Source organism: Uloborus diversus, chromosome 1, assembly GCF_026930045.1.
Source record: "Uloborus diversus isolate 005 chromosome 1, Udiv.v.3.1, whole genome shotgun sequence".
NCBI classification, from domain to species: domain Eukaryota; kingdom Metazoa; phylum Arthropoda; class Arachnida; order Araneae; family Uloboridae; genus Uloborus; species Uloborus diversus.
Genome location: NC_072731.1, coordinates 174688590 through 174714279, shown reverse-complemented (window position 1 = coordinate 174714279; position 25690 = coordinate 174688590). Strand labels below are relative to the sequence as shown.

Sequence of the window (25690 nt, the reverse complement as noted above, 5' to 3'; positions counted from 1 at the left end):
TAATGCTGCCATCTAGCAACCATGCTGCCAAAGTCTTCGCCAAGCACTTCCACTAGTCACATGATACATCTATGAACCAATTTTCTTCATCAGCAAGAATGAGAAAGCTCGGTCTACTCTTATTATTAGTCTATGGGTGCTACTAGGAGTTACGCCTTACAATGCCAGACACTTCGCACGCTGTCCTTGCGCAGCCAGACACTTCAAAGTTGGGAAAAATCGTCTCCAAAAACATCATAGTATAAAGCGTGATTTTTTTATGTTTTGTAAGGGGTGCTACTAGGAGTTACGCCTTACAATGCCAGACACTTCGCACGCTGGCCTTGCGCAGCCAGACACTTCAAAGTTGGGAAAAATCGTGTCCAAAAACATCATAGTATAAAGCGTGATTTTTTTATATTTTGTAAGGGGTGCTACTAGGAGTTACGCCTTACAATGCCAGACACTTCGCACGCTGGCCTTGCGCAGCCAGACACTTCAAAGTTGGGAAAAATCGTGTCCAAAAACATCATAGTATAAAGCGTGATTTTTTTATATTTTGTAAGGGGTGCTACTAGGAGTTACGCCTTACAATGCCAGACACTTCGCACGCCGGCCATGCGCAGCCAGACACTTCAAAGTTGGGAAAAATCGTGTCCAAAAACATCATAGTATAAAGCGTGATTTTTTTATATTTTGTAAGAGGGGCTACTAGGAGTTACGCCTTACAATGCCAGACACTTCGCACGCTGGCCTTGCGCAGCCAGACACTTCAAAGTTGGGAAAAATCGTGTCCAAAAACATCATAGTATAAAGCGTGATTTTTTTATATTTTGTAAGGGGTGCTACTAGGAGTTACGCCTTACAATGCCAGACACTTCGCACGCTGGCCTTGCGCAGCCAGACACTTCAAAGTTGGGAAAAATCGTGTCCAAAAACATCATAGTATAAAGCGTGATTTTTTTATATTTTGTAAGGGGTGCTACTAGGAGTTACGCCTTACAATGCCAGACACTTCGCACGCTGGCCTTGCGCAGCCAGACACTTCAAAGTTGGGAAAAATCGTCTCCAAAAACATCATAGTATAAAGCGTGATTTTTTTATATTTTGTAAGGGGTGCTGCTAGGAGTTACGCCTTACAATGCCAGACACTTCGCACGCTGGCCTTGCGCAGCCAGACACTTCAAAGTTGGGAAAAATCGTATCCAAAAACATCATAGTATAAAGCGTGATTTTTTTATATTTTGTAAGGGGTGCTACTAGGAGTTACGCCTTACAATGCCAGACACTTCGCACGCTGGCCTTGCGCAGCCAGACACTTCAAAGTTGGGGGAAAATATTGTCCAAAAACATCATAGTATAAAGCGTGATTTTTTTTATATTTTGTAAATGGTGCTATTAGGAGCTTAATTCATTTAATTAAATAGCGCAAAAAAACCGTCCTTGTTTCCCGTAGTGTGCAAGAAGTAGCGTTTGCCAAAAAAAACCCCCCTCAATATTTTAATTAAATTAATTACGCAAATATGTAACGTAAAATGATACAGCGAAACGTCCAGCGGGGGAGGGATGATTCAAAAAAGAAAGCATTCCTAAGTTAAAAAAAGTAAATAAAAAAGCAAGTGCTACCGTTAGCAAAAGAAAAAAAAAGAAAAAAAAAAGAAACGTTGCAGACTCAATATCGAATCGAAATCTAGGCAGGACGTCACAGCAATTGGAAGGAACCTTTTCGCACTATTATGACGTCACAGCTAGGTTGTGAAAGGAAGAAAGTTTATTCCCCGTGGGCCATTGCTGGAAGATACGATGTGTTTTAAAAAATTGTAAAAAATGAGCAATTGCATATTTTTGGAAAAAAATTCTTAAGAAGGTGAAATGTTTTTACTACTACATATTAAATTTTCTGAAAGAAAACTCGCATCTTTTGTGGGATGGGTTTAGAAAGATTTAAACGCAAAAAAAAAGCGAAAAATAAAGGGTTTTTTTCGAAGTTTCATTAAAAAATTTGAAAAAAAAAAAAAAAAAAAAGCTATCGCATATATTTGAAAACTTTCTTCTTCTGAAGAGGGATAAATGTTTTGACTACTACATACTAAATTTTCAGAAAGAAATTCACATACTTTTTCCGGGATGGGTTTAGAAAAAATTAAACACAGGAAAAAATGCAAAATAAAGGATTATTTCAAAAGTTCGTAAAAAAAAAAAAAAATCTTCAAATTTTTTCGGCCTTCATATTTGAAATTAAATTCCCTACACTAATGTTAAAAAATTATTTTCTCGGCGCGATTGGTTGGGGGTCTGTAACAAAACAAAACAAAACAAAAAAAAAAAAAAAAAAAACATAAAACATTTAATTAAGAAAAAAAAATAATCAAAAGTTTAGAATTTGGTCTTTGAGGTGCACATAATAAAATAAACATTAAAATAATAGCTTCTTATGACGGTCACTGCTCTTGATTATATTTTATGTACTGATTTCTCTGTGAAGAAGGTTCATTTCATTCATATATCTGAGAATGACACATCCATCTTGTATGCAGTAATATACTATTACAACTTCACTTAAAAATGCGGCGAAAATCTAATTAAAAATTAAACATTTTCTGAATAATTCGATTGACACCGGTTGATTCTTTTCAGTTGCAGAAAAATCGGAGGTGGACGAAGACGTCGCAGTCTCAGACTCTGATACAGAAGTTTTTTTTTAACTTTGCAAAAAAAGACAACAATATTTTGTCACCCGAAGCTTCATTGGTTTTGTCATAGGAAGTCCTTTTCTTACAAAACGCGGCTTTTTTCTGAACAGTTTCCGTCTAATAAAAGGGGCTAACTTACGGGAAGTTTCGCGCAAACACGAAACTAAAATTTTACATTTCTTGCACGACACAAAATCCAAAACACTGATTTAAACTTTTTGAATTAACTATTTACAGCACATTTACAAATAACTCAGCACGAACAAAAACGAAACTGTCTAAAGATCACAACAGAAAGGAATAATAATTTACAGATACTTTACATAAAAATATTTACACACTTAAATGTTTTATCAATAAATTGCCTGCAGTTTTACAATAACTATCATAGCGATCGGGTGGCAGACACTTCTTTGTTACTTTTCATTTTTCGGCGCCTGATGAACAGCGCCGTAGAAAAACTGTCTCAAGTGCAGCTATATATCAATAGAAAAATGACATATGATGCCACAAAAAAAGGAATTCAAAAATTTTATTTACGGTTTCGTTCTGGTTTTTTTTTCAAGCAGTCATTTTCACTACTCAAATTCAATGAACCTTGTAATGATTGCAAAGTATTGTCGCAGATTAATGGAAAGGGTCGCGATCGTCATGACCCTCCCCCCCCCCCCCCCCCCGCTCCTTGTATCCACTTCCCTTTATTGTTCTGCCCAAAAAAATTGAATTCAAAATTTTTTATTTCGATTAATTTTTTTATTTTTTCAAGCAAACATTCAAAAACTCATGCGTTTGGGGGGGGATCATGACCCCCATGACCCCCCCCCCCCCTTGTATCCGCTACTGACGAAAAGGTTGACCAGTAATACGATTTTTCATGTCTGAGTCGCTCCTCGTAAATGTGATAAAGAGTCTATGTAGGTCTAAATAAAAGTGCGACAACTGGAGGAACGACCCTGTACGGCACAAGCCGTACCTATACAACTAAAAAAGATACTCAGTAGTTGCACTCTTCCCGCAAGTTAGAACAGGATTAAATATGTAATGTATTAGTGCCAAGAAATAAAAGGTGTTATTATCACATTTCATAAAAATACATAAAGTTGCTCACTTTTTTCCCCAACTTTGAAGTGTCTGGCTGCGCAAGGCCAGCGAGCGAAGTGTCTGACATTGTAAGGCGTAACTCCTAGTAGCATCCCTTACAAAATATAAAAAAAATCACGCTTTATACTATGATGTTTTTGGACACGATTTTTCCAACTTTGAAGTGTCTGGCTGCGCAAGGCCAGCGCGCGAAGTGTCGGGCATTGTAAGGCGTAACTCCTAGTAGCACCCCTTACAAAATATAAAAAAATCACGCTTTATACTATGATGTTTTTGGAAACGATTTTTCCCAACTTTGAAGTGTCTGGCTGCGCAAGGCCAGCGTGCGAAGTGTCTGGCATTGTAAGGCGTAACTCCTAGTAGCACCCCTTACAAAATATAAAAAAATCACGCTTTATACTATGATGTTTTTGGACACGATTTTTCCCAACTTTGAAGTGTCTGGCTGCGCAAGGCCAGCGTGCGAACTGTCTGGCATTGTAAGGCGTAACTCCTAGTAGCACCCCTTACAAAATATAAAAAAATCACGCTTTATACTATGATGTTTTTGGACACGATTTTTCCCAACTTTGAAGTGTCTGGCTGCGCAAGGCCAGCGTGCGAAGTGTCTGGCATTGTAAGGCGTAACTCCTAGTAGCACCCCTTACAAAATATAAAAAAATCACGCTTTATACTATGATGTTTTTGGACACGATTTTTCCCAACTTTGAAGTGTCTGGCTGCGTAAGGCCAGCGTTCGAAGTGTCTGGCATTGTAAGGCGTAACTCCTAGTAGCACCCCTTACAATATATAAAAAAATCACGCTTTATACTATGATGTTTTTGGACACGATTTTTCCCAACTTTGAAGTGTCTGGCTGCGCAAGGCCAGCGTGCGAAGTGTCTGGCATTGTAAGGCGTAACTCCTAGTAGCACCCCTTACAATATATAAAAAAATCACGCTTTATACTATGATGTTTTTGGACACGATTTTTCAAAACTTTGAAGTGTCTGGCTGCGCAAGGCCAGCGTGCGAAGTGTCTGGCATTGTAAGGCGTAACTCCTAGTAGCACCCCTTACAAAATATAAAAAAATCACGCTTTATACTATGATGTTTTTGGACACGATTTTTCCCAACTTTGAAGTGTCTGGCTGCGCAAGGCCAGCGTGCGAACTGTCTGGCATTGTAAGGCGTAACTCCTAGTAGCACCCCTTACAATATATAAAAAAATCACGCTTTATACTATGATGTTTTTGGACACGATTTTTCCCAACTTTGAAGTGTCTGGCTGCGCAAGGCCAGCGTGCGAAGTGTCTGGCATTGTAAGGCGTAACTCCTAGTAGCACCCCTTACAATATATAAAAAAATCACGCTTTATACTATGATGTTTTTGGACACGATTTTTCAAAACTTTGAAGTGTCTGGCTGCGCAAGGCCAGCGTGCGAAGTGTCTGGCATTGTAAGGCGTAACTCCTAGTAGCACCCCTTACAAAATATAAAAAAATCACGCTTTATACTATGATGTTTTTGGACACGATTTTTCCCAACTTTGAAGTGTCTGGCTGCGCAAGGCCAGCGTGCGAACTGTCTGGCATTGTAAGGCGTAACTCCTAGTAGCACCCCTTACAAAATATAAAAAAATCACGCTTTATACTATGATGTTTTTGTGCACCATTTTTTCCCTGCTTTGAAGAGTCTGGCTGCGCAAAGCCAGCGTGCTAAGTGTCTGGCTTTGTAAGGTTTAACTCGTAATAGTACCCCTAATAAAATATTAAAAAATCACGCGTTATACTATGATGTTTTTGTTCACCATTTTTTCGCGCCTTTGCTACCTCTTGCCCGCCAAAGCCAGCGCGAGTCAGCTTAACTAATAGCGAACCCTTCATACCTGCTCCAGTGCGCTTACGCAGTAAAATTTTGGGCCTTTATACTATGACGTATGTCTGGCACCCATGGGCTCTTACTCTATATGTGAATTATCAAAATCTTCCTTTCTTCAGTGCTATTGCTCCATAATAGGGGTAAACCTAACCTGGAAGCGAGGTGATGCAGTGATTAGGATCTGCTTAGCCTTCACAATGCTACTATTAGGTTTGCCTCAACTACTCTGTAGTATTTTTATCGCTATCATCTATGCCGATAACAGATGATCGGGGCTAAGTAAGAAAATACAGGATTGCAGCATGAGCAACTTAGATGCTGTGGAATGTAAATTAGTTAGGAAAAACGCAATACTTAAATGGTTATAATTAAATTAACTACGCATGATTTCTAGAGAGGAACAAAGATAAGTTTTTAGTGCCAATCGCTTAAAGTTTAACGCGTGTCAATAGTTTTTTTTTTTTTTTAGTATGGAGCATTTTTAAGAAAAAAAATGTGAAGTTTCGTGATGGTAACTTCTTACTATTTCTGAAATACCTACATTTGCACTAAAAAGAATGAAATAAAAAATTTTGAAAAAAAAATAGAACCGACTTCAAAATTGCTCTGAAAAGTGAAAAATAATTTTATTCTTTAAACACCATTGATAATGCTTTTAAAAATAATTTTTGAAGTTGGCGCAAAAACGATAGATAAAATCATTCACAGCCATAACTCAAATACAACTATAAATTTAACCAGGCCCAGTTTCTTCACTATCACATACATTATGCATTGATGACAGCATATTTGAATAACGATATAAATGTTTCGTTCCTTACTTTGGATGCTTTTCTGAAAAAAACTATGAACGCAGCATGGTTACACTGGATTTTACGTTTTGTTTTTGCGCCAACTTCAAAAATTATGTTTAAAAGCATTATCGATGGTGTTTAAAGAATAAAATTATTTTTCACTTTTCAGAGCAATTTTGAAGTCGGTTGTATTTTTTTTTTTTTCAAAATTTTTTTTACTCGTGTGTTTTTACAGTAACCGGTCAATAAAAGCTTGGAATAACCTGGTTTTAAAACGAAAACGATTTTTGGCAGCGGTTTGCGAACACAAATGTATTTTTAACTAGATACACAATAACGAGTAACCGGTTCCATGGGGAAAAGTCAACGGGGGCAAACGTCTGCAAAACCCCATGTGCGTAGCTTAGCATATGCGCAAACAGCTTGTGCCGACCACAAGAGATCAGTGATTGCAGTTGCATTCTGGGTAAGCAACGCTGCCGGTCTAATTCAAGATTCGCACGTTCAATGGTGGTCTGTGCCTCCTGCTATGGAGTTGTTATCTATAGTTAGGGCAAATCTAACCTGGAAGCATTATGAAAGCTATGCAGATCCTAATCATAGAATTAATTACGACTCGACGCTGCCAGGTTAGGTGTGACGCAACAATTGTTGTAATAGATCTACGCTTGCGACCCGATTGAGAAAGTCTTGTTACAAATGGCTTAGTAGCGTGATTTTATTTATCAAGGAGTATCAAATTACAAAATTAAAAAAAAAAAACTATTAAAAATTCATGGATTGAGTTGGTTTTGAAATTATCACCTCAATCGTCTTTAGCATGATATGCTTACTTACTATAACGTGTATTCATTTACTTGCTATTTTAACAATTCTTTTTATGCATTCCATTTTAAGCAGAACCAACGACCAAATGGATTGAATAATCAATACTGATATGTGTTTTGATTTCATTGGATGTACTTCGTATCACACACACACAAAAAAAAGGTTTTAGTTTACCCATAAACGATGTAAGAATCTTTTGAGTGATCAAACGGATGATATAGTTCATTCACGCAATTGGTAAACAAATTTTAAGAAACGTATATACTTGTTGTTTCGTTTGTTTATTGTAACGAATATCTTTCATGGTTTTTTTTTTTTTTTTTTTGGTAGTTTAACTATCCATCTTTACTTTTCTTCATATTTAAAGCAAAAACCACGAAAAGAAATTGCACGTTTGATGGGAAATTATAGGGTCCATTTCATTGAATATTCCTCGCATTAAAATAAAATACTGTTTTAGTTTACACATAAACAGTGTAAAAACCCTCTAAATCATACGTATAGTATAGGTCATTCTCGTTTTTAGTAAACAAATTTTAAGAAGTGTATAGAATATAATGTTGTACATTTATCTGTAAGCTGTACGCAAAGTGCAATAAATAAACTCAGAAGGTGCTCATTTGCAGGAGGAAAAACTTGCGCTGACTGCACGAGTAAGACAACATTTCGAAGACATGTTACGGAATATAGGTCCATTTAGTTAATGGAAAGGAAGGAAGCAAATGATTAATACATTCTTGGTTCGAAGTATGTGTAGTTTATTTTATAAAATATTCCAAGTTACACATGCCCATTTGTAAAATGTTTAGAAAACGTTGCGCACTCTATTGAAAAAACGTTTCTATCAAATGTGTTCCCAACGCTAACATCTTCGTATATCCTATTTTTCAACCTATTTTTTCAACGTTGAAAATACATTATAATAAAGAGGAATAATTGATGAAAATGTGACATTTCCATATTATTCGCTTCCATTAGAACGTAGTTTGATTGCTGAATAACAATGATTAAAAAATAGTATAAACAACGAGACATATTAGCGTCAAAACCATGTTTGATACCTACTAACGTCGTTTCAACGGAATGTATAACGTTTTCTCAACATTTCAAAACGGCTACTTTTGTTACCTACAAGACATTTGTATACAACAATATATTACACACATTTCAGATGTATAGTATACATATTTTTGTAAAAATTATTATTATTCTTTTTATATCTGAAGGTTTAAAGTAAATTTCCTGCATTTGTTTGGCATACAAAACATTTAACAAATCATGCGAAAATATTGTAATTAAAGTTTAATACGAACTGATGTCTCAAAAACAATAACAGAAACATTATACTTATAAAAGACAACAACATTCCATAATTCTTGCCGTGCTTGAAGTTTGTTCTTACAACCCCTTTTATTTCCTAAGGAATGCGATTAATTCTTCTTGAGTTACCCGGTTTCTCTAGAAGATGAACAACCCTGTGTCTGAAAGACAGATTATCTTTGATTAAACCTGAAAAGTCTACTTCTCCTTATGTCCTATTTTGTGGAAAGGCATTCTTCTTTAGCAGGCAATGTTTATGTAAGCGTAAATTATTTATCTTCTTTATAGCTAGCCTATTCCAAGTATCTGCAGATGGTTTCTTAAATTTTCACCTCTCCTTTGGCTCAGGTTTTAATGCTTTTGTTTTCTTAGGATGGAAAACTTGGATTTTTTGTATTTTATTATTACGTATGTACTGTAATGTTGTTTTTTTATTTAATTTTATTCAAACCCAATTTGAGTTCTAACTTTGTCTGACCTTTCTTGAATTTAATTGTTGTTTTAATGTATAAATGTTTCAACGTATTTAAGAAGCAAATGTTTACATTCAAGCTTTGAGTACTTCAAATCCCTTAGTTCCGAAGTATTTAACATCATCGATTGTCTTTTCTTTGAATATAATGTAGTAGAATTTATTAAAATAGTAGAAATAGATCGGAGTTATTTTCTTCTGTGTAAATAAACAAAATATCTGTGTGTGTGTTTCTTACACAAATAAGTTTACGTACTTGGTCGAATAGTGAGATTTTCGGGAGTTAAAAGAGTTCCAAACCGTACAAATTTTAAATCGAGATAAAACCATAAAATTGCTCCTTCTGTGGAAAGTAATTATTGTATCGTTTCAAATTTACGCCATTGGGAAGCTCGTGAAATATACTTAACTCAATAACTTTTTCTACTTTCCAGACTTGAAATGCCAAAATTGATGAGCAGAGTAGTTTTAAGAATTTTTGAGTGAAACTCTAATTTTAGTTGGATATATTTCATCGTGTACACAACAATTACCACGAAGGAATAAATGAACAATATTACCTGTTGCTGCTTCTCTCTACAGTGTGAATGAAATCATTGCAATTGTTTCTAGCATTGAGGTTTCTGCGATTACAGATAATTATTTTTCCTTGACTTATTGAGCTGTCAAGATGGCCTACTGATTGCAATTTTCGTGAGGTCTGATGTTTACCACAAAAATCTACTTTCTTTGCAATTGATCGGTCGCAAAAACGTGATCCATTTTATCGTCGTCATTGAAGTTTATTATCTGAAATTTCATATTATCATCTGCTTTTTCTGACCGTATTTGCTTTTGTTATATAGATATTTTCTCGTTTAACTCATTCACTTACTAACTGCGCTACCCAGCTTTTCACGGTCTAAATCGAAAATAAAAGTTACGTCAAGTGACGCGTGCTCAACAATTAGACTTAAATAATAGGGAAAAAAACAAAATTACTGTAAAATATCACGTCAAAATAACGATTCTTAAATTTTGTCCACGGCAAATCTATAACTCCCGAATAAATTAAAGCAATTATCTGTTTAGAACTAAAATCATTGATTATCTACTGCTGGTAGTTAAAAAAAAACATAAGGTTAAAATTTTACCTCAAAGCAAAAGTAAGAATTTTATTTGTTCACAGTCGAGAAAAAAATGGTAAAAAGAACTTTCTTCACGCTAATTTAAAATGAGCTCGTTTGCAAACGATAAATTTCCAATTCGATATGATGTTCTATTAGGCTTTAAAATGCTCTTTTCTTTTTTCCCAGTAGTTTACAGCCTCGTGTTTTTTTTTAATTCGAAGGAAGTAAATCAGTTTTAGGGGTTTTTTCGCGGGCTTTCGAATGAGACTTGAATTAAGCAAATCGGTTGATTATTTCGAGTAGATAAAGCCATTTAAAGCCATTTTCGAGTCCTAAAGTTAAAATTCGAACAGTTCGGTGTTTTTTTTTTTGGCGTTCGAAAACCCCCTACGTTCCTTCTAGGGTGCCCAAATACCTCCCTCCCGAAATTGGTCGAGATCTGACGCAAACTGTGGATTTGGAAAGGGAACATATAAACACACACATACATATATATTCTTTGTTTTAAATATATAAATTTGTTTATAGTTCTCAATTGTTCTGAAATGTGTGCGTTATTATTTTCCAAACATTTTATTACAGATGCAAAAAGTGTTAAGGACATTTCTTCAAAACCTTTTAACAATTATTTCTCATGTTCCTTGCAATTAATTTCGATTTGGATCGTCCTTACACTTGTTTGTTTTAATATTTAACTTTAAATCTGAGAAACGGTAAGACTACACGATTATTAGTTAGCTTAAGAATTTCTTTAACTGAAGGTATTTAAATGATATCATTTAAAATCTTTTTTGACTGTCATTTTGTCTTTTTAAATTAGGGTATTAATCAATTTTTTGATTTAAATACTTCAATTTTTCACAATATCTTTTAACATACTTGCTCACATTACTGCATAACCCATTTATTGTTTGATTATTTCTTCATGTGTCTTGGTAAAACTTTTAGATTATTACGATGCATTAGTGTTCTTTTCTGGTATTGAGTATAACGAAAAAAATTGAAACATTGACTGAAATTTGTAAGCGTAAACTTATCAGTCTCTTGCGCATGCCTTCAGACAACCATGTCTGAAACTTTAGATCGATATATAGGGGAGACCGGGGCAAGATGACTATGCTAACAATTTTCGTGGTTTATTCATTTATCTTTAAGGATAGTAAAATTAATTTTGCATGAGCTGTTAGAGTAGTCCTTTGTAGTATTAAATATATTGCCATTTAATTTTTCAAATATTAATAACGAAGGATATTTTTATTTTTTCATAACCTTAACAAATCGTCATCTTGCCCCAGTACTGGGGCAAGATGACAACGTTGAAAAAGGTTGAAATATATTATATTTTGAATATGTTACCTAGTTTTACAAATGATAACTGTGTTTTTACATCTTACTAAGTATCAAATTAAGCGTAATGCGTTGTAGCGTAATGTTCAAGTGTTATGTTGTGCAGCTAACAATAGACACAAATAAAAATATCATTTTCATGATTGGAACATTCCTCATGTCACCACTCTTGGCTTTTACAGCTCTGGATCCATTCTTCTGTTGGAGGGTCTCAAAATTCCACTTTCCAAGCAAGGCATCTTAGAACACTATTCTTTGAATTTGATACAACTGCATTGCTTGGCATGAATACGGCCCACAGTAATAGACTTGGGCCTACAGGAACTTGGTCTGAGTTTTTTTTTTTTTTTTTTTACTCCCTTTTTAGCTTCACGAGCTTTTTTCTCTGTTTTTTTAAATAATTCTTTTTTTTTTCTTCCGCTTTGCTCCTTGTTTTAACATTTCTTTGATGGGTGTGCTTGTAAGAATGTTTGAACTTCAGTTTTTGTTTTTTCGCATTGTGTTGCTTTAGGAAATGCATTGAAATCAAAAACACTAACATGCTTCTTTGGTGTATCGGAATCAGCATTTGCCATAACTTCTGCTTCGTCTGGAGGGTTTATATGTTGGTTTTTTATTCCCAAGTTCAGAGGATTAGCACTATTATTCTAAGTTTCAGAGCCAACAACGTCATAGTCAGCTAAAAAACAAGAAAATTATGAGACTCGATATCTCATTCATCAAACTCTTTATCGGCATTTCCAACTGTAGCTGCTTTGAAGTAAGCGGTGCTCAAAAGCTCACCAAGACTTTTTTCTGTTAGTTTGTCCTTGATGAATGACCATAAAGTTGTTAACTGCTTAACTATAGTAGGTTTTAATGGGCAGAAAAATGACGCATCAGGAGCTAGAGACGATGCGATGTGTGAAATGGCAACCCAACCACGATAATGTTTTTTCACTGCAATATAAGATAGCCTATAAAGCTATGTGAGATTTATGTTTGTCAATAATCAGCAGAGCAGGAGATTCTTTGCTTGGTTTAATTCGTTCAACTAGTCATTTGGTCAACTAGTTTATAAATAGCCCCTGGTTACCCGCTTTCGATTGATCTACCTTGATTCAATGCGTCCTTTAGCCCCAGAGGAGAAGCGCAAGGTCACGTGGACAAACAGACAGCGTTTACAGGAATTTAATAAAGTGAACAACATAGTTAGTTTAATAAATTCCGAAACACGGGCAATAGGCAAGCTCGTCATCTTGCCCCGCGTTGCTGCTCGTCATCTTGCCCCAGACTGCTTGTTTGAACGGTTTCTTCTCCATTGCCATAACAAAAGGCGATTAATTGACATTTATTCATGGTAATAGCTAGTATTTAAACTAAGTTACTCATAAATACTCAAGAGACAGGATATATCCTATATGTATATGCAGCAGAGCTTATTTGCACATGCATAAAAGTTATATCGTGGCAACGGTAAACAATCAGAGCTTCAGAACTAAAACAAATATGGCGATTTCAGCGTCTCCATTCTATTGCTGAACGAATAGCGGATAGGAGAGCCAGTAGCATGGATTTGATGCAGTTATCTAGTTTAAAACGGAAAAATTAAGGCATTCGTCATCTTGCCCGGCTCGTCATCTTGCCCCTTGGAGTTAGAGGGGGAAAAAACGACTCCCGGAGTTTTAGAGCCTTTGACTCATCTTCGACCCTTTTATCCCAAAATCAGTTCGACTTCGACTCGATTCTGACTCAGCAAGCAATGGCAGAGTTGTTAACTTTGAGAAAAAAGGACTGACTCCGACTCTTAAAATTTTAAACCATCGACTCCTGACTCTAACTCCGACTCCTTTACCCCAAAATCAGTCCTACTCCAACTCTAACTTCGCAGCCCTCGATTCAATTCCTTATTAAATCTAACCCTTCTTAATATTCCTTAGTCTAAAATTATAAATTTTATACTTTTCATCCTAAATTCCACGCTGAAATTAATTTCATAGTAACATTTACCTTAAATTCGCCAGCAAACAATGTCTTCAGGAGAGAAATAGAAAAAGGACTTTCACGCAGTTAAATATTTGCACAATATCTTCCGAACCAGACAAGGTAAAAAAAAATATGAATTGAGTGCAAGTGTTTGCATGAGAAATGGCATCTCACATTATTCATCTTTTTGGTTGCCAAGCAACGGAAAATTTCTTTTCTTCATTGCGTTCATCTGAGATTTTCTAGCTGCTTTTGAAAGAAAATGTGGAAGTTGAAATACGGAATATTTTGTGTGAATAGAAAGAAACATATAAATCCGATTCTTTTCCCCACTTTTAGGGAATCACGCGAAACAAGTTGTTACATATTTTAAAGTGCTGTTTCTCTTTCCATTGAATGTGCAAGTAATTTTGCTGAAAACCGTGGAAAATGCATAAAGTTTAGATTTTTATCGACAAATACGATAAGAAATAAAAATGCTTGTTTGAATAAGATATCAATTGATAAAAAAAATGTTTCGATGTGGAAGGAAAAAAAGAAATAAAAGTGGCAGGTCTAGTACTGCCGTGGGAAGGTATCGCAGTATCAAAAACGCAGTACGAGTTTTTTTTTTTTTTTTTGCTATATATTTTAGTATTGCTTTAAACACAAGCCCGCTTGTTTAGTTTCCGCTGAAAACAAAGCACAAAAGAAACCCCGTCAAATTCCAACATTCCCTTATTGTTAGTTTGGATTCCTAAACGCATTTCTTAAAATATCTAAAAAAAATCAGATAAAAAATGCAGATACTGCACTTTAGTATTCCACGGCACACTACACTTGAGTTTCACATTTGGAAGTACTACAGAAAGAGAGTACTGTTTTTGTTAAATACTTAAATATTTGTAAGAAATTTGAACTATTTGGAAAATAAAAGCAAATTATTTGACTTTTTTTAAAAAAAGATTATTGCGTTGGGCATTAAATGAAAGTTTGTGTGGAACTTTATGACAGAACTTTCCATAACAGTTTTTACTGTATGCCAATATAGAAGAAGTGACAAAACCCACATGAAGTTTTAGTCAAAATATTAAATCAATACTTTGAATAAAATGATCAATTCAGTTTCTGAAGAAATTGAGACAGGGTTTGATGAGATATATTTATCATTGGTCTTAAGTTCAATTTGATGTAGGTCGGTTATAGAAAACGAAAAAAAAATATTACACTTACATGTAAAATTTATATCATGAGGGAAGAGGAATTGTTTTGTAAATTGCGACTATACTTTACAAACACATACTGGCCCAATTTCAAAAGCTTTCTTGCTTTATTTTAAAGAGAGGAATCTGAAGGAAATATGTTTTTTGACATAACGTTCTTGCTTCCATTGTTTTTTGACTGTTTCAATCAGGTCAGTCACTTGAAAGATGATTTTTGTGATTAAATTGAAAAGCCAATATAAATAAAGAACAAATCAACACGAAAATACAGCATATAGCTATTTCAAGGCTATAATGAAGTTTCTTCATTAGTGCAAAAAAATCAGCACACAACCAGAAAGTCGTGAGAGAACTGAACGTCAACCACTTTTGACTTATGTGTCTCAGGAGGTTAGAGAATTACTGTCGGAGCGTAATAAGGCAAGCAACATTCATCTGTAGCTGCGCTGGCAATAAAGCAAAACACTGGATATTGATTAAATATATTTACAAAATTTTCTTTTCTTCCTAACTCCAACAATAGCAGATTAAATCTTTACTAAAAATTAAAAACTTGTACCAAGACATTTTGCGAGAAAACTTATTTCAAAATACTTTTAAAGCTTAGGTTGCAACAATTTTAATTGTTCTTAACAAACCTAATTATTCTTAAAATTAAAACCATTTTATTATCACTTCTTGTTAACCAATGTGTATTTTATACGGTACTGAGGAAATTCATGTTCAAGAAACTGGACCCCCCAAAACGACATGTTGAAATATTGCCCTTGGACGGGGGTATAATTGGCTTACCACAGATTCAACTGAATTATGAAGATGGATGTTGGTTGGTCTTGAAATTATCGATTTACTTACACAATTTAAAAAAGTTACCTCGACTGATTTAAAGAAACGCTGTTTATGCGCAATGGAGAAATGTTAAGTTTCCAAAGTCTGTTTTCAAGAAAAGTCTTGAACAGTCGGGACTTGAAGAGAAATAGCTGAACATGGAAATCCATTTTTAGAAACATCGAAAGAATTGTTCTCAATGTAGACAAACATAGCAGTAGACAAAGAATATGTGCAGCAACTCATGAGGATTGGGTAAGTTGGGAAAAAAGTTACAGCAAATTCATACAGAAAAGAATTGCGATTCAAAAATCACTGCATATTCACGGGTACAAAAAACATTTTGTCTTTCATTTTTACAGAAAAACCAGTAAGTCTGTTAAATGAAAAGATTAAAATTCGATGCAGATTCACTTTCAATGGTTTTTATCATTCGAAATATCATACATTTAAACCTGGATGACTTTCTTCACCACGAAAATAACCTCGCCCTCCATCGATTTCAATAAATGGAGCTCTTTGAACGGGAAATAAGTCTGATCATTAACGTTCCTGATCAATGAATTAAGTAATAGTATTCCTACTGATGAAGACTACTCGAGAAAAGACGAAAACGAGTTAAATTGTTGCTGAAGATAAAAATAATGAATGCTAATTTTAAAATAAGTGCAGAGATACATTGTGATGCAGTTCTCTATTATGGTTCTTTCATCATTCACATAAAACCACCTAGGACCGAAACTTTTTTGTTTGAGTATCTGAAGTCTATTCAGGATACATATGCAAGACATATAAGAGGAATAGGAGAAAGATATCATTTTGGAAAAAATGATTTGATTTCTGATAACTGAATCAGTTTCCTCCGGAATTCAGATAACAAGAAAGAATTATTTTTCATGATTTGCACTGCATATACCATCTTGTTTTTCGATGGTGATTTTCATTGAACACGACACCTCTAGCTCCATCAAAACACGAGGAAGCTAATTGTAGGATCTTCGTGCATGTTTCGGATGCTGCAGAAAGAGGATACAGAAGCATATGCGTAAGAACTGTTGGCTCCCGCTGTCATTTTAGGAATATCATGCTTCCATGAGCTGTACAAAAAGGGGAGAAAGAAGATTGGGCTTAAATTTGTAGCTGGAAAACATTTATTTTGACTTATACTAGTCCAAGATTTTGCTCATAAATTCGATCAGCAAAAAGCAGTGGTTCAAAGAGGGTTCCACTCATTCTCACTCTTCATCATGTGACACGATCTTTTTTTTTGTTGTTGTTGGTCGGGGAAAAGTGACGATGTGGAAAAGATGGAAAGATTATCCTGATTGGTGCATTTTTATACCTATCCCAACCTCAAAAAAAAAAAAAAAAAAAAAACACATCTGATTAAAAATTTCAAATATCTTAGCAAATCTTTGCTACTCGTCTTCCTGTAACTTCCGTCCGTAAATGAAGCTAGAAAAAGTTTTTCCACCAGCAAACAAAGATCAACGATTAACTTATCACCCGCAGCTGAAGCCCTTAGGCAACTAACTAATTTAATGCTTATCAAGGTAGATATCAATGGGGCAGTATGCCTAAAAATTTAGCCTGAACTTAAATTGATGATTGAGATTTACAGTAATTGATCAGAAGCACGTTCTTGTTTGTCTGAGTTTGCCAGCAGTATTAAATGAATTTACGTCATGCAAGTGCAAAAAACAACTGCTCTCAAATAACTTGTGGGTGCTTCAAAAATTGACAAAATGGACTTATCTGCGCATCGATGTGTAAATACTGCAATGGAAAATACTATGTATCTGTGTAAAATACTTGTAAATTCAAACGTTTTAAATTACCTTTTATATTATTGTACGTATCACTTACCCAGATTTGTTGTAATGTTAGTTGCAGTTTTTGCAATAGTGAGTTATATTTCAATAAATAACAATTTTATTAACGATAACAATATTGTTGACTTTATTAATATAGCACTTAACTTCTTATTGCAGTAATTGATCATTTATTCTTCTTACATCGTTTAAAACATATAACAAACGCTTCAAATCGTCCAATGAAAAAAAGGTTAAAATTAGTTTTAAAGCTTTTAATAATAAGTTTTGGTGTTATATGAACAGAATATCCGTGCCCTCCTTATTTCACTAGTGCAAATATGACTTACAAAACTGCAGAATGTGAGTGACACTTCCTTTTTTTTTTTGCCGATAATGAAAATTGATTCGTTTTAACTAATCAAGTTATTGTATTCATTCTTAAATAACAATTCAAATGTTTGTTTCAAGTCTTTAAAAAGATATTAGCTTTCTTTATGATTTTTTATTCAAAGTTTTATTCTTAGTTTTGTAATCAGTTTTTATTAGTAAATTTTAAAACATATGATCGGATTTTCTAAAGTTTCGGATTTTTGGGGTTTAGATTATTGGGATCTGCTATAAATGAATTGATTTTCTTTAACATAGTGCTTTAAAATACATAAAAAAAAAAACATTCCTCAAACAACCCCTCCAGAAATGGTAAAGACTTTAGTTTAATAAAGTTTTGCTTAAAAAAAATCGAAGTTTTTGAAATTATTATGAAAATTAGGATTTTAAGAGATATTTTGATAGCTTTTTACGCTTTAGTAAGCATAATAGAACTCACAAAAGAAGATACAGTTGGTGTTTTTCTAAAAATATATATTAAAAAAAAGTTTTGGATTTTTAACAAAAATGGCTGGCATGGGGGGTTTTTGGGGGGGGGGGATTTTGGTATGTCTCCCCTTCTAACAATGCTTGTAAGGACATTATCCACATGAATGCCAAGTTTAATGCATGATTTAACACAAAAGTGCAGTTCCCGGCTATATTTTCTACCATACCCCTCTACTAATACCAATCAGGGAAAAAAAAGATTAAGTTATGGATAATATCACTTTCCAAGTATCTCTTGTTTTCACAGATGGGTTTCAGATTTCCTTTCTTCTATTTTGTTCAAAACATCATTCTATTCATTTTCTTTCTTTTTACATGATAAAAACAGATTCCGATTTCTGTATTCATGAGCCAAAAATATGAAAAACTCAAATTGAATTTGCATGTTTATTAATTTTTTTCTTTTTCTCATTTTGATTGAATAGTTTTAAAAGAATGTTAACAAAAGTACCTAAAGGCTTGTTTTCTAAAATGCTTGGATATTGCTTAAAAATGCTTGGAGGGTTAGAATATTCTCGAAACATGTAAGGAAAATATGCTTTGCTAGTTTTAACATTCCTAAGGAATAAAAAGCATAAACCATTTTTTCTGAAACACTTACTGATGGTCTCGTTTATTATTTACCTTCAGTCATGAACTAAAATTTTAAGCTTTTGTACTAAAATCCTTTCCTCTTTGATTGGAAAGCTGTTTATAAAAATGTAAGGAATTATGATACTTTTCCAAAAGAAATGAGTCTGTTAAAATATTTAAATGAACTATTTAAAGGTTTAAAATCTAATAGTTGTCTTCTAGAAAAGAGTTATCTAGTGACTTACTGAATATTATTTGTATGTTACATACTATATATATATATATATATATATATATATATTTCACGAGAAGGCACTTCGCTCCGTCTCCTCGAACACAGAGTTCCATTTTAAGCGGGGGTGATCAGTAAGCAATCCACGCGTTTCTGAATGAGAAAATCAGACAGTCTTAACTTTGGTGTGCATTTTTAAGTGCAAAAAAGTCTTAGTGTCCTTTACATCATTTGCTTCACTTGTCCGTTGTCATTTTAGTTATTCTTACATTTTAAAAACTGCTGCTTTTAACAACAAAATGCTATGATCCGAATATACCTTTTGTCGAAAACAGCGAAATAGAATCATCGGATACCACGTGACGAAGGAGGAGTCAAGTGCCTTCTCGTGGAAAACGGACAATACTAAGCTTGCGGCGGTTGAAAATGATTGAAAATTACTTCCACTGCACGACGACATGCGGTTCCAATTTTGCGAGAAGAATATGAAAACGCGGAGCAAGAAAAGTTATATTTTGCGTTGAAATCAAGATTAATTTAGATTGTCCTAATGGTTTTAAGTGTTATCTGACGAACTTCCAAAAATAATCAAAATATGTATTCATCTGAAGTTTAACTTTGGAGAAGATTTAATTTGTACCGATAGATATATAAAACACTGCTTCGAGCTGTGAGACTTTTTGATTCAAGTTGAAAAATACCGCATTTTTTCTTTACTGGTTAAACGTAAAATTTCTTTTGTTTAAATATATGCCTTAAAATGACAGGTTTCTCCTTTAGCTATGTATCACACCTACTTATTTTTTAATTTTAATGTTTTTCAAACATTTGTTTGGTACGTTTTATATATGCACCGGTGTGTGCTGTTTTGTTCATAGAGAACACTTTTTGTTATAGTCGTTTCTAAGTTGTTTTATGCTCATTGTGCGTGCGTTCTCAAGTTACTTTGTTTTATATTTTGTCACATTGCTGCTGAATAGCCAAAGAAATGTGGTAATTTAAAATCAATTTTTGTATTTTATATGTTTCAAAACATCTAATGCTTGGCCTTATGTTTTTGTTTATAACTATGTACGAAATTTTACTATTGAAAGTATTTTTTATACACAGCGTGTTGTGGCGACCCAGGCTCATCTGCCGCTTACGTAACTTCCGGGTTACGCGGATCTTATCCACGTGGCGGCGAATGAGTCAGGTGACTCCGTGTTTTTCCTATTCCTCCACGGGGAATTACGGAACGCAATATATGATGCAATTGAGGGAAATAACCGAAGCTTTGTATTTCATACTTATGGCACAAATATAGTGCAACAGAGTCATTGCGTTTCGATACTTCTAACGATCAACATCTTGTAAATAAAAGTCTTATTTTTGATAATAATGGAGTCAGATTTCTTATCACGATCATCAATTCCATTCACAACAACAAAGTGGTGATCCGGACGTGATTCACATGTATTTTTACGTACTGACAGTGTTAAGCCACCTCTCACTCCACCATGTACTGGACCTCACCCTGCTATCTCTCGTGAAGATAAAACCTTTGCGAGTAAAATTTGAGACAAAAATGTTACAATTTTAATTAACAGACTAAAACCTGCATATATATTAAAAGAACCAGGCTCAATAGACGCTTCTGTACCATTATCTTCTATGAAACAAGAAATTCCGGAAAAAGATCCTATCACGCGTACAACTCTTAGTGGCCGTCGTGTACATTTTCCCAAAAGACTTGCAATTGCCATGCAAATAAATATTTTGTAAAATGCAATTGTGTCTTTATATCACTATTTTTTTTTTTTTTTGTATTTAATGTCTTGTTACAACATGCTGTATATAAATGTGTCGTTCACGTGGTTAACTGGTAAGCTACTATGTGGCGAACCAGGTTCATCTGCCGCTTACGTAACTTCCGGGTTGTGCGGATCTTATCCACGTGGCGGTAAATGAGTCAGATGACCCCGTGTTTTGCCTATTTCTTCACGTGGAATTATGGAACGCAATATATGATGCAATTGAGGGAAATAACCGAAGCTACCGTAAAACCGTACAACTTTAGACCAGTGTTGCAACTTTAGACCATAGAAGGAATCTGGTAGTATGTGCCATGTAGTGGTCGTTGTAGCAAAGCTCAAGTCTTTTAAAAAATTCAGTAGGTTCGCAAGTGTTATCCAGCGAAGTTCAAGTTGTTTGCCCCAAGTTCCCGTGTTATCATTCTCGTGTCAACATTCATTTGCGTTGGGAGGTTTTTTGAAATTTTTGCTTCAGCTCTCAAAGTCTCCTTCGAAATCTATATTTGCCAATTGATTTCTCCGAAGGTAAGTTTGTTACTTTATTACTTAGGTATCTAAGATTATTTAGCCTTATCGGCGAATCCTGATGTTGCTTTGTTTACTTTTCGTTTCGAAGTAAACAAAATACGGGAATTCGAGTTGCAACTTTAGACCAACCATTTTTAATTATTGTTTGTCAATATTTTGTGAACAATTTTGTATTGTATTGAGCAGCTTTTTTAGTTTTCGGAGTTTTTTTTTTTTTTTTGGTTTTAGACATGAATCCAAGGAAAAGAATATGTGTATCTGCTATCAGAAGTACACATCGATGAAGTTGGAGGCATCATTTAAATCGGATGCCGTTCTTATGTAATGATTTAACTTTTGAGGAGTAGACATTAGAAAAAATAGTGAGCTTCTACAAACTCCAGTTACCGTGTGTTGTAAATTAACATTTCAGCAATATATATAAAAAAATTTTATTGGGTATAAGTTAAAAAATGTGTTATAAAAAATTTGTCAAAAAAGTTCTCTTTTTTTTTTTCATTTATGCACTCCAAAAATAACGGTGCTTGATGATTTATCATTTTTTTTTACAAAAAAACTTTTCAGTTTCTAGTTAGCAAATGAAAGTAATTGCAGGGTTATTATCATTTCTAGTTTTACTTTTAATTTTACTTCATTTCTACATTATTGCACTTTGCTGTTCGAGTCTCGTCTCTGGCTTCTGCTCAACGTCATTGCCATTATTTTCTTCACTCCCTCCAGAATCTTCTCCAAATTCATTTTCATAACCAATTCTTTCACCGTAGCCCATTCCAGGGCCGCATCCGTAACCTCTTCCTTGGTCATACCCATATCTTGATCCTTGTTCGTATCCATATCCGTTTCCTTGGCCATATCCGTCTCCTTCGCCATATCCATATCCGTCTCCTTCGCTATATCCATATCCTTCTCCTCGGCCATATCCATATCCATTGCCTTGACCGTTTCCATATCCGTCTCATTGGCCATATCCATATCCGTCTCCTTGGCCATATCCATATCCGTTGCCTTCACCGTATCCATAGCCGCTGCCTTGACCGTATCCATATCCTACTCCTCGGCTGGATCCATACCTGGTACCTCCACCATATCCATAGCCTGTTCCTTGGCCGTAACCAGAGCCTCATCCGTAGCCGCTTCCGTATTCTGCTCCAAATCCTCCTCCGTATCCTGCTCCAAATCCACTACCGTAACCACCGCCAGATACCCTACCGTAACCACTACCAAATCCTCCATCATATCCTATTTCAAAACCACCACCAGATCCATCGCCGTAACCGTTTCCATCCCCAAAGCCTAAACCCAATCCACCTCCACTGCCATATCCAAATCCCTCGCCATAGCCTGATCCTTGTCCGAATCCATCTCCAGAGGACCTTTCAGATCTCTTTCTGTCTCCATCTACAAATAAATACATAAATAAGCAAAGGCCGTAGCCGGGTTTCTATGTTAAATCTGCCATTGCGTCCTTTTCGACTCGCACTTGGGGGATCATTTTAATGTGGAATAATAATAATTTAGCCAAATTTTCAGCTCTTTATCTCATATCACATTCGAATTTTTCAAAAAAACCTGTTTTTTCGATTGAAATTTTTTTTGCATAGTAAAATTCAAAATTAATGAATGGTATTTTTTTTCTTATTCTTATTAATAAAACACATAAAAAAATCTTATAGTCATACATTTTAAAACGAAAAGCCAATTTTTGCCGACGGAAATAAAACTTAAATATTTTTTTCACTGCCTTTCTGAAAAGTGTCACTTACCAAATTTCGTCAGAAAAATGTCTTTTATACTTCTCTACACTCGGGATTTTTTTCGAATTTTTCGAAGTGGTAGAATAATTTTTTTTAAAAATTTAAAAGGGATTTTTTTTTCATGTTTTGCGTTTAAACAAGTTTAAATATTTTTTATTGCCGAAAAAATCATTTGAACTAAGTCAGTAAAAATTGTCTGCTCAGTGAAAAAGAAAATGAAAAGATTTTTTTTGAGCAATCACGATTGCTTATTGTTTTCATTTGCCTATCCTTGATGTCCGGTTCCTTTTTCAGAATGGAACAGCAGCCTCTGCAGCACCGCCGCCACCGTCCACCGGTCCGTGCAGGAGCTGCTCCTCTGGTCCTAAGCCTCCACTAGCAGCACTGCCCACCGCAACCCCCTCCTCCAGGGTGGTGCCGTCCATGTCCTACACACACATACTCTTCTCACACACAAACCTACATCCACACGTCTACACACATACACGTCCTTACACACTTGCACACACGTAACCACCAAGAAGGAGGGGCAGACTTAGGAGGACAGGAGTCATTTCTAGAAACAACAGCCTCCGATGAGTAGGGTCCTACTCGTGATTGCGAAAAGCATAATTTGAATTCAAAAAGTCAGAATTCAAATTATATATACCTTTTTTTTTTTTTAAATTTCGAAAATACTGTCAGCCCGGCTTAATCAAATAACGGATAACCCGCTTATACGAATAAAACCTTCCTTTTTTTTTACATTCCTACTAACTTCATGAGGGATATATCTTAGTTTTTTTATGGTTTTCTTTATATTTTTTCTCTGTTAAGATGGTATTTTTGAACTTTAAAAAAAATAAGAATAATAATAAAAATTAATTTGAATTCTGATATTTTTTATCCAAATTATGTTTTTTGCAATCATGAGTTGCGACAGGACCCTACTCATTGGAGTTATTGTTTCTAGAAACTGCTCCTGCTCCCCCAAACGTGCTCCTTCACTTGGGCAGTTACGTATGCATAGTTGTGTGTGCGTGTGTGTGTGTGTAAGCGCGCGTGAATGTGTAGGCTTGTGTGTGCATAGACTTGTGCATGCACATAGGCGTGTGCGTGTGTGTATGTGTATGAGCGTGCGTGTGTGTAGGACATGGACGCCACCGATCAGGAGAAGCTGATTTCGGGGGACGTTGTTCAGGATCTTAAGAGTCACGCCTGCAGAGGACGGTGGTCGGGAGTGCTGCAAAGGAAGGCGGGAGAAAAATAAAATCAGCGTAACGTCAAGGTCAGTCAAATGAGAACAATAAGCAATCGTGATTGCTCAAAAAAAATTTCATCTTCTTTTTCACTGAGCAGACGATTTTTTATAACTTAGTTCAAATGATTTTGAAAAATGATCATTTCACATCAGAAGGGGGGGGGGGGGACTGGATTTTTTTATTCAACGGACTTCCTTTAATTTCTTAGCACGAACATCGCCGTTTGCGTACTGCTAGTAATAAATATTGAAACAACGAGTTAGCTTATTCTCGTCGTCAGTGAACATCAACTTTGGTCACGTGAGGATATCAATCAATTCTCAGCAAAAACTAACTCGGTCCCGATGGCCATAGATAAAGACCATTATTTTTACTTTAGCACTAGCAAAAACTTGTATAAAAATGTTTATTCTTAAAAATAAAAGGAGGAAAGTTAAATACATATTATTACAGAAAGCAAATCTTTAAGAAATAATCTTTTAATATTCTTACCAGTGGAATAAACTATTCCTATAAAAGCGAACAAAATCAATACAATTCCAACTAAGAACTTCATCTTTTTCACTTGAAATATAACTCGATACGCGAGACGTCGAAGGATTTTGTATTTATATCAATCTAACATTTAATTGCATTCATCGACTTAGCAGAAAGCATTCTCCGCCAGCTGATGCATAACACCAAATTCGTAAATAAGACATTAAATTTCAAACGTTATCACGATAACTGAAATTTAATGGGAATTAATTCACGAAATATTGCGGATTTCTGAAAGTTAATTGGGTGAAAAAGAATAGAATTTAACACGAAGCCTAGATGGCACGGCAATGTTCGACACGTTTCGAAATAATTGGTGGTCTTGTGTAGATAATATTTTTATACCGTATTACCCCACATTATCCGGTATGCCGTAAAAATCGGGGGTCACCAGATTTTCAATAACATTTGTCTGGTCAGTTCCGGCATGCCGGAAAAATCGAGGTTTGGAAAAAAAATTAATACTATAAATATATATATCTTCAGCTTAAAAATGAAATAAAGTTCTATACATATTTATAGGTATTAATAAACAGTTTAATTTTGTAAAAATATTTACTAACAATTTCATTTGTTATTTTAACGAGAGAAATATTGTTTAATAACGAATAATTTTATAAAAAATAAATTAAAACTAAATAAGCAAACATTTAAGCAGTAAGTTACCGCCCCTAAACCCGTGCTAAAGAATTTACCATAGCCATTCAATAAATAAAAATTAAACTTACCTCTCTAAAAGGAACTTAAAATAATTTGTTTAAACAAATTATGAACAAACTAGGGGGCTATCGCCCCCTGCTCGCTATCGCTCGCCAACCCCCGGAACTGCTTACGCAGTTCCCTG

General features: G+C 34.8%; 1 protein-coding gene across 1 annotated transcript; it reads right to left on the bottom strand.

The window, feature by feature from the left end:
- Positions 1-22167: 22167 nt before the first annotated feature.
- On the bottom strand, positions 22168-24874 carry LOC129223198 (keratin-associated protein 6-2-like). The gene is made up of 2 exons (XM_054857767.1): positions 24802-24874; positions 22168-22712 (listed from the first exon to the last, which is right to left on the bottom strand). The coding sequence occupies exons 1-2, from the start codon at positions 24863-24865 to the stop codon at positions 22435-22437; spliced, it is 342 nt and encodes a 113-aa protein (XP_054713742.1). The 5' UTR covers positions 24866-24874; the 3' UTR covers positions 22168-22434.
- Between the last annotated feature and the right edge of the window lie 816 nt (positions 24875-25690).

Excerpts from the sequence above, each read along its gene's own strand:
- LOC129223198 (XM_054857767.1), bottom strand. The coding sequence starts at position 24,865 with ATGAAGTTCTTAGTTGGAATTGTATTGATTTTGTTCGCTTTTATAGGA. Across the intron at positions 22,713-24,801 it reads AGGAATAGTTTATTCCACTG|ATGGAGACAGAAAGAGATCT; the intron begins GTAAGAATATTA and ends ATTTATTTGTAG.